General features: G+C 46.9%; 1 protein-coding gene across 9 annotated transcripts in view; it reads right to left on the reverse strand.

Annotated features, from left to right (window-relative positions):
- The window catches only part of KLF7 (KLF transcription factor 7), a 122749-nt gene that overhangs the window by 68854 nt on the left and 40483 nt on the right, over nt 1-13412 (reverse strand). For 8 of the 9 annotated variants that reach the window (XM_067298807.1, XM_067298809.1, XM_067298806.1 and 5 more), the window contains exon 3: nt 1676-1799. The exons of the other annotated variant lie outside the window; for it this stretch is intronic. In XM_067298807.1, the coding sequence (XP_067154908.1) occupies nt 1676-1799 (124 nt within the window). The remainder of the gene's footprint in view (nt 1-1675; nt 1800-13412) is intronic. 9 annotated transcript variants of the gene reach the window in all.

The raw sequence follows: 13412 nt of genomic DNA on the forward strand, positions 1-13412 counted from the left end.
TCAATAAATATTTTTTCATTCACCCACATATTTCTGCTGAAGAGCAGAAAATGTGTTAGATGGTTGAAGGAATCTCCCTCTACTGCAGTGACTGAGGAGCTGGCTGACACCGAAAAAGCCTAGCTAGGAAGGCATAACATGTAGCGGGAGAATGAATACTTAACAAAGGACTGAAAGAGACTGAGGAGTTAAAAACATTGACTGTATTTATTTAAATCTCTGCTAAAAATGCTGTCTGTCCTGACACAGAAACCCGGGGGCTTTGCATTGCTCGTGTGTGTCGGGGGGGGGGGGGGGAGGCGCCTAGGGGTGGTTAGTTCATTCTTTGGAGGACAGAAGGGAGAAAGGCAACGCCTTACATTTAAAACGAGAATGCAAATGTTCTCCTTCAAAGAGGTGCCTATATAAAAGCAGAACTCCAGAGGTCTCTACTTGGTTTATCCTGTCCCTCATTCTGAGCAAACAAAAGATAATCCAGGGATAAAACAAAAGATAATTCAAGAGGAAGCCTTCAGCGGGGGAAGGGGGACAGGAAGAGGGGAGACAAGGGGAGAAGAGAGCTCAAGGAGATGAAGCTCTGGGAAAGACAGGATGCGAAAATGATCGAATTTCCTTCCCATAAAAGGATGGGGTCCCTTGTTTATGTCCCATACATCCTCTTTCCACGCAGGTCCTCTGCCGTTCTGGTGTACCCAGCGGCTTCCTAGAGCCTTTATTGTGTTACAAAACGTTTTCTTATCAGAGCAGAGAACCTTAGTGCTGCATTAAAAAATGGGTAATTTTCTTAAGCCTCTTTTAAAAATATATATAAATAGGATTAGCTGGATAACATGTTCAGATGCAAGCACATTATTTGATTACTCAATCCTGGATCCAGGTTTCACCCAGGGCACTGCCAGTCTCCAGTTGGGGGGGTGTGAGGGGGAAAAGTGCTCATTGTTCGAGCCTGTCAGCGCTGTCAAGAGTCATTACAGGGGTAATTGCTTTTGCTCCACCCTAACCTATTATCATTTGGGATTGGGGATGGGAGGAGGGTTTTCTTTTGTTTTTGTTTCTAAATTCAAAGAGCCCAGCTTTCAAAAATGCTCAGCACCCAGCAAGGATGACCAGATTTTTTCAGACAAGCTCATCATTAATTCAGCAGCTAGATAAAGTGGTGAGGGCTGCAAAAAGGTATTGGCAGCGAGCAGCAGCTCCCATTGCTCTCACTGAGAGCTGCTGGGTGCCCAGCTTCTCCAAGTCCCTCATTTCTGAGTGCCCAAAGGAGGACTGTTGCATGACAGGCTCTTCAGGAAGCCCTGCTCTGGGCATCTATCATGCTTTAAAATCTGAGCCCACACAAAATAAAGGTGCAGAGTATTTCCCACATCAAAGAAATGTTGAGGGTGAGATTTAAAGCTGGAGAAGACTCATTCATTAGTAGGAATGCGCAGAGATCCCTGATCCTACATAAAACAACCCCACAAAGTTGAATTGTCAGATGTGCCTAAATCATGCCTGGGCTTTTGCAAATGAAGCTGTTTGCTGTCTTTTGTTGACCCTCTCCAGTTTCATGTGGGGACAGAAGGAGCCCCTTCGGCAAGGGGACAGGCCTCTTGTCTCAGGGAGCCGGCAGCTCCATGCCGTGCCCAACAACTGCATTCTGCTTGAACACCATGTTAGGAGGCTGCATTACCTGTCACAATGGTTGCATTTAAAGGGCTTTGCACCCGTGTGCTTTCTGTAATGCCTCGTGAGCTCGTCGCTCCGTGCAAAACGCCACTCGCACCCTTCCCACGAACACTTGTAAGGCTTCTCACCTGCGGAGGGGAGGAGAGAACAGTCAGCGTGGCAGCAGGGTTACAGAGCACTACATGTTCAAGCTCTGCGTCCTCCCCCCTCCTCTCCATCCTGCTTGCGCAGGTTAGCCCACCCTCAGTCACACAATCCATGGCCAGTGACTCCCTTCAGGGCTTGTGACGCATTGCACTGGGACAGATCCAGTCCCAACTTCATAGTTGTTTAAATTCATGCACCATCTTGGCAAAAGGAATGTTTCCCATTTCTAATGAAGCCAGTCGAATACTCTTCAAAGAAACCTGTAAAAAGTTCCCAAGTGCTTCTCCTCTTGCGCTGCTGAAAGCTGACTGTCCGTCAGCCGTTGGGCCAGCACTGCCCTCGCCAGCTAAGTTACTGGGGTGCTCGGGAGCGGCTGCTCGATGCACGGACACACTGCAGGGGCGAGCCGGGCACACAGCTGCCCCTGCACTACCCCAGAGCAAGCAACACCACCGCACTGTGTGCTTTTCCCACGCTGCCTTTTACCGCAGCGTGGTCACGCTCACATCGGTTCCCACCAAGGCTTCATGTCCACTGCCCTCTAGAACTGCACCTCCTTTAGTTGCTTCCCAGAATAAAAACTGCTCTTTGGTTCAAGAAATGATATGCCAAGATAGTGAGTGTAAGGGGAGAAATGTTTTTTCTTGAAATCAGCTGGTCCTTCAGGCTTTTTGCACTCCACCGTTATCAGTTGTTATTCTTCCCCAAACTATTAACCATACTGCTGAAGGCAGTGAAATGGTGCAGTCAGGAGTCAGGAGAGATTCTGGTCTGCTGTGTTCACAGTTACCTACTTTCTAACACAAACCGGTCCCTGCGGATCAAAGTCTGCCATGGTGGAACATCATCTCCCCCCATAAGAAATGCTCCAGGGCTGCTTCTCCTATATAAAATCGATGTCAGTATTCCCCATGCAGTGAGCACAGTATGGATGCACTAGATGAGGAGAGGGTTGAGGGAAAATGCTGACAAAAAGACACTTTCACTACCAAGCTTCTAAGCCGGGAATTATAAACAAAGATGGGATTATTACTTATTTACTTGTTCTTAACATTGCTAAGAAGGTGATCTTATAAAAACCATCACTGACCATACTGAAGTTGCAATCCATATGACCTCTCTATGCCAAAGTCACGTGAAACAATCACTTGGCTAAAGTAGACTGAAATCCCTCAGTGCAGAGAGGCAGATTTCTATATTTAACGTGTCTATTCAGCAGGCAAAGGAGAGAGATTTGATTATGGGAGACCTATGTATTTCAGGGTGACAAATTGGAGAGGCCAAAAGAGCAAGAGAAACGAAGAGGGCTCAAGAACTGCATCAAAATACACGAGAAAAGCTATTCCCTGGCAAGTTCATTTCTGCAGATGCCTGACTGCCCACACAGCTCTGTTGCACCATGCAAAGCGGGCTGCAATATTAACTGGAGTTAAGCCATTTTAGCCTTTCAGCCTCTGTGAAGTTTGTTTGGCTCAATAACTAAATTACAGGATTCATTGGGGTGAAGCAATGAAGAGAAGACAGCAGCAGGCAAGTCTGTGCCAAAATATTGATTTGTCCCTCAGTCCCTGAATGCAGAAGGCCAGCCTGGATGTCTCTATCGTGTGCTGCAATCCACCCTGGGGACATGCCCAGCAAGACCAGGGACTGAGCCAATAAAAACACCACCCCAATTAGATTGTGCCTGCCTGGTCATCTCTGCGGACTGCTTTTAAAAAAAAAAAAAAAAAAAAAAGATTTTTCAGAAAAAAAGCAAGAAGCTTTTTGTTAGTGAGCCAAGCGCTGGTGTTCTCTTTCTGTGCTCGTTCCTCAACTGTGGCTCAAACACCGCCATCAGCGCTGGCCCCAAAAACCAGGCTTGCAGTTGTTTCAGTGCTCACCCCCACACAAGCCTTGACATACTACCTGGCATATTACATTTGCTCTCCTCTTGTCAGGGAAAAAGGATTTTCCCAGCCCTGGTCTTGTCTGTGATGATGCAGCGGTTCTGTGTGAATAGTTCATCAAATATTTTTAAAAGCTGTCAACAAAGAAACCTCGAGGATAATTCAGCTTCCTCGGTTCTCCGACGCTCTCTAGTGCCTACCTTAGAGCAGAGACAGCAAGGCAGATGAACTGCCGTGTAGCTTCTGTGGGCTACACGCATTGTAAAGCAAACGCGAGAGACCAGTGCTCAGCCAGAACTGGCAGGTACCGCCAGTCTGAAGGATGCAGTTGCCTGCGGAGCCGAAGGGTGAAGACAAACATCACAGTCTTTCTGAGGAACCAAGGGCTTTTAGGACTGAAGCATGGTTTGGCTTGTTAACATTTGTCAAAAGCTTTGCAAATGTACAGTGCTATATATAGGTTATGAGAGACAGAAATGCCAAGCGTGATTACTGGTAAAGCCACGGGATGCCACGCATCTCTGTTATTTGCTCCCAGGGCTCCTCTTGCGAGTGATCTCCGTTTGGCTCTGAACAGCCCTGAGCCAAGTTTTGTTTTCTGATGCTTCTCCTCCGTGAGCGAAGCCACGCTCCACCAAACGTCAGGCAGGGCCTCTTCGTGCTCCCAGACAGCACGCCGGCATAGAGTGCTCTGCATGCCCGAGCAGCGGGGCCAAGCAGCACCGTGACCCTTAAAGCCATGTCAGACAGGTTCTTGGCCCAGAGACCTCCAAGAGGTCAAGTTTCCTGCTCTCCTGCAGCCGCTCAGAAACAAGAGAGGGTGTAAAGAGAGACACTTCTGTATCTCTGCACATAAAGCCTAAGAACAAACTGCTCCTTTAATGGCTGCTTTCATCTTAGCGTGGATAAAATGAAAGCATATTTTGCTAAGGTGTATGCATGTAGGAAGAGTGGGAACGGAAAAGCGGGGAGGGTCCTCTACTGGCAATGGCAGGCAGGAGAAACGGGAAGGATCATTTCCGTGTGCCAGGCTGCTCTTCTGTTGTTGTAGAGGATTAGCGAGAATAAAAGGATGGATGGTGAAATCCTCCTCTGCTGAAGGCAATGGCAGAACTCCCATTCACTTCTACAGGGCCAGGATTTCCCCCTTTTTAACAAATTAATTATAAGCTTCAAAATTCAATTAAAAATAGGAACATCACAGAGCTGTGCCACACCGACTTTTTTTCAGGCTCTAATTCTGCAAAATTAATAACTGCACTTAAAACTTGTGCCTGTGAGTCACTCCCAGGAAGGGGGCTCTACTCCTTAAGTCACCTTTATTCAACACCACAAAAATCTCTGTAGTGCTTGAACAAATCTATGACCCGCATTTTACAAGGCACTCAACAGAGGATCCAAATGCACAGCTAGAAAGAAGCTGCTATCCAGATAGGCAGATGTTAAATGCTCAGTTGCTTCAGTTCAGAACATGCCCCACAACATGGACCTGTTTAGTTTTCACACATCTACTAATGCACCCGGGAAGGGCAGGCAGCCAGCAGTGCGGGCACACATTTAAGCATCAAGTTACGCAATTTTCTGAGATGAGCACTAATGTTAGCATACCATTTGGTTATGGAAAATCTTCTAGAATTGACCCAGAATAGTGGCTTTCAGGTTTTTCTGATTTTTTCCCTGGGAGGTGGAGACCCTTCTCTAGTGATTTCAAACCTGCCGACCAGGGTTTGCTTTCCTTAGGCTGCAGGTGCTCATGTAGCGAGCAGTGCAGAGCAGGAGAGGTGAGGGGTAGGTTGAAACAGTGGGTGCTCGGGACCCAACTTCAGACTAGCTGCCGCCTGGTGCTGTGGCCTGAATGCTTGTTTATAGTTGGAGCGTGCTAGGTGTGCACGTGGAGAGCATCCACGGGAAACACTCATGTGAACACATCCTTAGATGTCTTTTGAGGACCCCTTGGAAGTAGCTTTGCATGCCTGCAAATCAACAGAGCACCATGCTGAAAACTACTGATCTAGAAGGACCTTATCGTCAGAAAAGTTAGTGGTACGGAAAAGCTATCAGCCCTTCCAATAAGCTTCAGGGTTTTCAGTCCCGCGTGACTGCCTACTTCTGTAAAGCAGCCTCTCTTTATTGTTTCTCTGTCCTGCCACCCATTTTTATTTTTTCATCTTCCTAGAGCGTATTTACATACCCTGAGACTGGGCTGTTTGGGGAAGAGGCTCTCTCTTCCACTTCTATGTATGGCAACTCATACAGTCTAGCTCTCCTTCTAAAAAGTGCCCCCGCTGCTCACTTTGGTACAGTCTGGCCCTCCGTCCCTCTTCATTTAATCCAGCCTGGTCTGGTCTGGTAACTGGAGGACAAAGAACTTTGCAAACTGATGGGAAATATGCAATACTGAAGCCAAAATTTATGAGAGTCACAGCAAAAATCTATGAGACCTTGGTATCCCTGAAATCAGGTCACTGTTCCTTTGGTGACTAAGACAAATGCAAAACTCTAAATATTAGGCACTTAGTTATAAAAATAAATAAATGAAGCCAAAAATGTATCATTTGAAAACATGAAAGAGCCAAGCACACAATCCCAGCAACACTACTGTGGTAAACACATACCAGGGTCCCCATAAAACATGATGTATAGAGCCAGGCTGGTTTTGTGATGAAGACTCTGCACTGGTCCTTGGGACTTCTGAGTTCATTTTTCAGCCTCAGACAGGCCTGGTGAGGTTCACCTCATGCAGCTCTAGATACTGAAAACCTTCATCTGATATGGTCACCTATGACTCCTTTTAAAGCTAATGAAAGGACAAAGGCACGTTTAGAGTGTGAAGTATCGGACCCCAGTTAGACCGAAATCCGAGGTGAATTTCTCTCCATTGATCGTACGGGGCGTCTAGGCAAGCAGCTCAGCCGCAGGCATCTGCATCTTGGTGCTCTGGGCACGAAGAGGAGACCATTGTGTTTCCTCTCCCACCCACTCAGGCTGTAAACCCTATATAGGCCTTCACAATAGGTATTCCCTCACAAAGCACCTCAGTGGGGATGTCCTCGCTTCTCCTCAACATCCAGAGACCCCTGTCCTCCCCACCTTCACGCCCCCAGCACCATCTAGGTCCAAGGGGTATTTGTTTTGCGGAGTTTTGGAGTTGTTTACAGGAGTAAGATGGCATTTGCTACCGACATGTCACGGTTCTTCCAGCAGTTTCAATAGAGACTGATTAGTAGAAATATGCTTACAGGACACAGAGCTACAGAACAGAGATCAGCTAAGGACACGGACATCATCACAAGACTAGAGCACACAATGGAGGAAGGCAAGGATTTTATACATCTTGTAATTGCAGTATTTATTGCCAAGCCCAAGGGTTAAAAAGTCATGAGTTCAGTCTCCCATAAAAATAATGAGATTTTAAAGTAAAAAACAATAATATTTAGAGATCACTTGGCTTTTGTTTTGGAGATAACCTAAGGTCATGATTTTAAACTTCTCTTTGCAGTCCTGCAAATTAAAAACATCTATTAAAAAAGAAAACAGAAGGGAGTTTGTTCTCTGTTCCTTGGATTTCAAGAGTGGGGACTTTAAGAAGAAAACCCTTCAGATTTGGGGATCTGCATGATAAGATCAAACAAATTGGCAATGCTGCTGGGTGAAATCCTGGCTGCATTGAAGTCACTGGCAAAATGCCCATTAAGGCTTGAGCTTCACCCTTTATCTTTACAGAATTAAAGTAAATAAACATGCGTATCTATTTCCCTTGCCCTCCCCTGCATCCCACCTTAAGCACCACAGCACAAACACATGTTGATTACAGTGTGCTTAGGAAAACAAGCACAGAGTTTAAGACTCCAGTCCTGCAATGAACTTCAAAAAGACAGAGCATCCCTATAAAGTTCAGTGGAGAATCCCAGTCAAAAACCTTGCCAGTATCCCTCAGAGCTAAAATGTGGTATAGTCAAGAACCTCTTTGTCAGCATGACTGATTTGGCCAAAAAAGCTTAAGAAAGTGAGGAACAAAAACAAATCCTGCCTGTATGCACATTTTGAAGGCCATTAAAATAAAAATTAGTTATATTACACTTTAATAGCTTTAATAGCTTGCATATCACGTATGCAACTACACAAAAACAGCATGCAAAAGTTTGTCTTTGAAAAACTACATAAACATCCTCTTAAAAATCATGATGTGTTCTAATCTGCGGTGAGTTATTTACATATAGTTTCAGGGCCCAAAAAAATGTTTTATGAAAAAAACCCACAAAACATTTCCTTCCATTTTTAAAATCTGTGATTAAAACATTATTCAAAACAAAACTAGTTCTAAAAGCCTCAATGTCTAAAAATACATACTGAAAGACAGCTTTAGATATGCTCGCTCCAGTACTGGTGTTCTTGGAGAACCTGACAAACACGGACTGTAACTTCCAACTGAAAAAGGAATTAAATGCCAAATTTCTCTCCTGGATTTCTCCCATAAGAAAGCTCTGGGGGCCTGAGTCGTGCAATGAAATGTATGAAGAACCAAATAGTCCCGCTGGCTTTTTAAGAGCGTGTTTTAATAACTCTCCTCGACACCCTGTCTGAGAAATCCTTTGGGGAGCTGCTGCTCCCGGGCTGCTGGGTGGGAAGGCGCCGCCGTGCAGAGCAGCAGCGTGGCTGCGGGGACAACCCGAGGCGTCCGTCCCCCGGAGGCCGGGGCCCCCCGGGACGCTCTTAGTGCAACAGGACGTCGCTGGGAAATGCCGGAGGCTGCCGGGCTTCGGCAGGAAGCGGCCCCCAGATGGCCTTGCAGAGAAAAGCCAGGCAGGCGCGTGCATTCGCTTTGCCATTTATTACAAAAGGCTGCCGCAGCACAATGGGAAGCCTAATGTGGAACATCACATTAACAATATTTTATATTTATGTAGCACTCTTCATCTCCAAGGGTCCCCCAGAGCTTTACGAGCTACATACATGGCATACCAATGAAGCCGAGCCATAATTCTTCTAATTAGCTGAATATCAGCACACATCACACGGCACAACAGAAAATGTTACTGGTCACTCTGCTTTCTCTATGAAAACTGCTATTTGATATTTAATAGAAGCACGTTGCAGAAGAAAATTCAGTTTTAAGAACTCCCGAAAAAATAAAATTTCCTAACCGAACGGGTGTCCTTACCACCCCTGCCTACCCTCTCTCATTATCTGTGCACGCTCCATCAAATACGAGACACAGATGAGGAGCGGCCCAAGATCTGCTGCTTGTTAAGCATCCTCACTTGCACGCGAAACTCAGCAGGTCGCCATCGCACGGCTCGCATGGCTGCCTCCCTGGTAAGGCTACAGGAAGGCTAGCGAGCAGCTGCAGTTCAGTGAACAACATCATCATCCTCTTTTTAAGATTAATAATAACTTCATTCCTTTAGCAAAAAGGAAGAACAGGCTGTTTAATACGTACAACCTCTAGAGGTCAATGCTGCCATCTAAGCATATATGTGTGCAACCCATCAACCAGTAAAACTAATTATAAAAATCAATTTCAGATACTTTTATGAGCCTTTCATTCCTCAATATACTCCTAATTGATTTTTGTTGGAGAAATAGAAAGCATAATTATTATCTTTTATTATTACAAAGGAACGCGGGGGGGGGAGGGAGCAGACAGTGCTTAAATGCATCACCAATGCTTTTCACCCAAAAAAGCAAAAAAAAAAGAAAAAAAGGCATTTTATTCACAGTCTTGCCACCTGCTGGAAAGACGAAAAAGCCTTTGAAAGGGTGACAAAGCACAAGAGAAAAACTTGCAGGAGACAGTGCGGGGCAGGAGAGGAATGTGGCAGGCTTGTGAAATACACAGTGTGAGAAGGTTGTGCCTATTTTTAGACCCGCAGGGATGATCAAGTGTAAAAGCAGTACATTGCCACGGACGATGTATAGCTCCTCTCATCCAAAAAGGTCAGAAGTGCCCTTACAGAGAGATGGCTCTAATCATGTCTGTATTAGCGGTGGAGGAAAAGAGGTGAAGAACCTGATCCAACGTCCAATCAGTCTTTCTACAAACTTCAAGCTGCGGGTTAGTCCCTCAGGGCCTCGCCAAAGCCTGTCTTCCAAGCCAGCGGCAGTCTTCGGCATGTAGTCGTTCAGGGCATGAAATGCATTTTTTCAGCCTTATTTCTTCCACACGCGCAAGCACACGACACACATCGATAAGGCCCCCTTGCCTGGCTGAGAAGCAGAGGAAGGCAAAGCACGCAGCGGCGTTCGAAGAGAGAGAAATATTCCATTTTCCGCCCCGCTTGAGAGGCGCGTCCAACGCCCGCCGCCGCCGCCGCCTGGCGCGCCCAGCGCCGAGCACCCCGGGCGGCACCGCGCCCCACTTCTGCGCGAGACTCCCCTCGCGAGCGGCACAGGCCGCTGAGCGCCGCCCCCCTCCCGGACCCGCCGCCGGCGCGGAGCGGCGCGGCGCGGCTGAGGCGAGGGCGCCGCGGGCTGCGGGGGCCCAGGTGCCGGCCGGCCGCCCCGCGCCGCCCGCGCCTCGCCTCCGCCCCGTTAATCGCAGCGCGGCCCCGCGCCCCGGGGAGAGCGGCAGAGCCGCGGCCCCGGCGGGCGCCCGCCAGCGCCACCAGCACCAAAACTACCCAATTAAGCCTCCAGGAAGGGGGGGGGGGGGAGAAAGAAGAAAGCGGCGGAGTTGCTTGGCGACGACGGCGCGGGAAGCAGCTGCGCAGCGGGCCGGGCTGGTGCCCGGCTGTAGCGCGCTGCGTTTCGGCCGCGGGTCTCCTAGCAACGGCCGCGCCGGCCTGGCTGCTGCGCTCTTCCCCCGCTCGCCGCAGACGGCTCCCCCGCCAGGCCAGGCTCCGCCGCTCGCCCTAATTACCAGCCCTCCGCTGCCGCGAGCTGCCGTTGCTTCGGGCCCCAGAGGAGCAGCAAGAACCTTCAAAAAACCCTCGTCTAATCAGGGCTTTTAGCTGGGCGTTCAGCTGAGCCGAGCTCGGAGACGCGAGGCAAGGCAGCGGCGGCTCAGACAGAGAGCGAACGAGAGAAAAATCCAGCAGTTCCCAGGGTCGGATTTTTCCAGCACCCCCAATCGATTTTTCCCCTTCGCTTTTTTGTAAATTATCCTGGACGGTGAGCAACGCAGACAGCCTTTCAGGGGACACGGCGCACGCGTACATACTCCAGAGCAGCGCCTCAAAGACCCCTTCTCTGGGCACCTACGATTTAGGCCTAGGGTCCCTGAAAAATCACGGGCAAAATATAAAGGCTGTTTTAGCAGTGACTACAACTGATGTGAAAAGATGAAGAGGAACAGACCCTTTCCCAAATGTTAACGTTTTTAATTCTTTTTCTTCCATATCTTTGCTAGTGAATGTTTCCACTTATTTAAACTGTTGCAGGGTGGATGTTCTTCACTATATACCTATCACTTCATTTTCTCCCTTTTGCCACTGAAAAACAGGAGAAAGATGACAGAGAACAAGGAATGTAGATTGGCAGGGATAACACAGCAATAAAGCATAAGAAAAAAATTAAAAAAAAAAATCTTTTCCGTTTCCCAGTCTGGTCAACAACGACGACAGGAAAGAAGAAAAAGACCCAGGATGCTTTCGTTCCTTCAGATACCGAATTTGACTGGAAGCGGGAGGAGGAAGCAATGTGGCTGGGCTTGAAAAATACTGAGTGGGGACAAACCCTGGCAAACTGAGGAGCCCTCTCCTAGGCAGAGAGTAAAGATGATTAATTCTACTGGCTAGGAAGTTTCTTCATCTGGATTATGGAGAAGATGCAGACGACACCTTTCCTTAACTCTAATGGAGATGCAAACAGCTGGTCAGGTATCACTGCCGTCATTCATTCTACCAGACGAATCCAGCTAAAGCGAGATACAAATGTACCTGAACTTCCCTTGTTAGGCGACATTGCATCTTCATGAAAAAGAAGAATTTTTTTAAATACGTTTTCTCTGTGAAACACATTTCTGAATACACATCTAAAGATAAATGAAGTCCAGGAAAAGAATCACATTTGGGATTCCTTGGATTTTGCAGAGAATTAATGATAAAATGATATCAGCTATACCACACTCACATGTGGTATGTCAGTGTACAATAGAGCATACCAGTCCGTTCAAGTTAATTTTCACTCAGGTATTCACAGATAAAAATCTTCTACTCAAAGGCTATTTTCCACTAAATATGCCAAGTTTCCGGCTCAACTTCTTACACTGAGGAAAGTTCTTTTCCTGCCTGCCCCTCCCCAACACACATGCCATATTCTTCTCCTAAAACACAAATATTTCCCCTCAAACTTCTAAAGTAACAAACAGCAACCACACTGGAAAAAGACCAAATGTGGAAAACTTCAACCTGAAGAAGGAAAAGTTTTGCAAAGTCACAGGTGACAAACAAGCAGAGGGCCAAAGGAATGTTTATGCAAAATTAAACATACCGTGGTTCCAAATATTTACATATTGAACAAAAGCATAGGCAGATACGCATGCCTGTATTTTTATAAATTCCATAAAATCATTAATTTCAAAGAACTAATACAAGCTTCTAGCGCACTAATGATCATTTACCGTCATCAGAAAACGAGAATGACAGTGCAGAATTGTCCAGCTAATCTATTCGGTTGCCTCTGCCAGTGGTAAGAGTGCAGATGCGCAGGAACAAGGAACAAATCCCCGTTAAAGCTCTGAATGTGCACGGTTACACAATGAGGACACCTTTCTTTCACAGCTCAGCTGGGGATCAGCTTTTATCTTGAAACACAAGCTCTTCACTGTTAGCTTAGCCCGCAAATGTTTTTTCAGCTTTCAGTTTTTTCGGCCCCAGCTTTCAGTGGCGGGTTGCAGAGGCCGGGCGCCCAGCTGGGAGCGAACCTGCCCACGGGGACACTTGTGCACCCACCTGCAAATGGGGACTGCTAAGACTGAGAACCAGCCTGCAATTTTTTAAAGGCTTTTAATTCTCATTAAGCCATTTATTGCTGTGGGCTTCTTATAACGTATAAAGCTGACCCACGAACAGTGGTTTTGATTTCCCTGTGACACAAAGGTTTTGGACACTCTTAGAGACCTGGGGACAAGGCAGGTCCCATGCAGTATTTTGTTCTCCTCTTTCCAAATGGCTGAGCTAGTCTTTAAAGCTCTCCTCACTTGAGAGTCCTTGTCTCATATTCAATCTACAATCTCCAACAGTACATTACCACTTACTGCTTGACATTTGTTAACCAACTGGCTTTTGAGAGTGGTGTCAGACAAAAGTTTTCTGAAGACAAATACACTTTCTCCTAAACTCTAGCCAGTCAGAGAGAAACGAATCCACCCTACATTCTCTGCGTCATATGCTTGTCCTTTACCTATCTTTAAATAACTTTTCCAGCCATTTTTCCTACTGCAAGGGCATGTCTGACTGACCTCCTCCTTGTAGCTGGTCTCAGCTATACCATGGACACCATCTACCAGCCAAGCAAAGAAAGTGGTTTTATTTGGGACTCCACTACTTTTGGTATAAGCTTGGACGCCTCAGCAATATTTAGATCGGTTTAAATGAAGCCTTACAGTTCATCTGCCCTGCTTGCAATTGCTGCTGTCAGTATGTAGGTACGCAGGACCATGTCCCACATGGGCTGTGAAAAGCAGGCTCTGCATGGGGAGTAAACTTGACCCCCACACTTTCCATCCAGGTACCTGGCTGCTTGCCCAGATGTAGCCCAGACTCGAAC

Source organism: Apteryx mantelli, chromosome 6, assembly GCF_036417845.1.
Source record: "Apteryx mantelli isolate bAptMan1 chromosome 6, bAptMan1.hap1, whole genome shotgun sequence".
Classification (NCBI taxonomy): Eukaryota; Metazoa; Chordata; class Aves; order Apterygiformes; family Apterygidae; genus Apteryx; species Apteryx mantelli.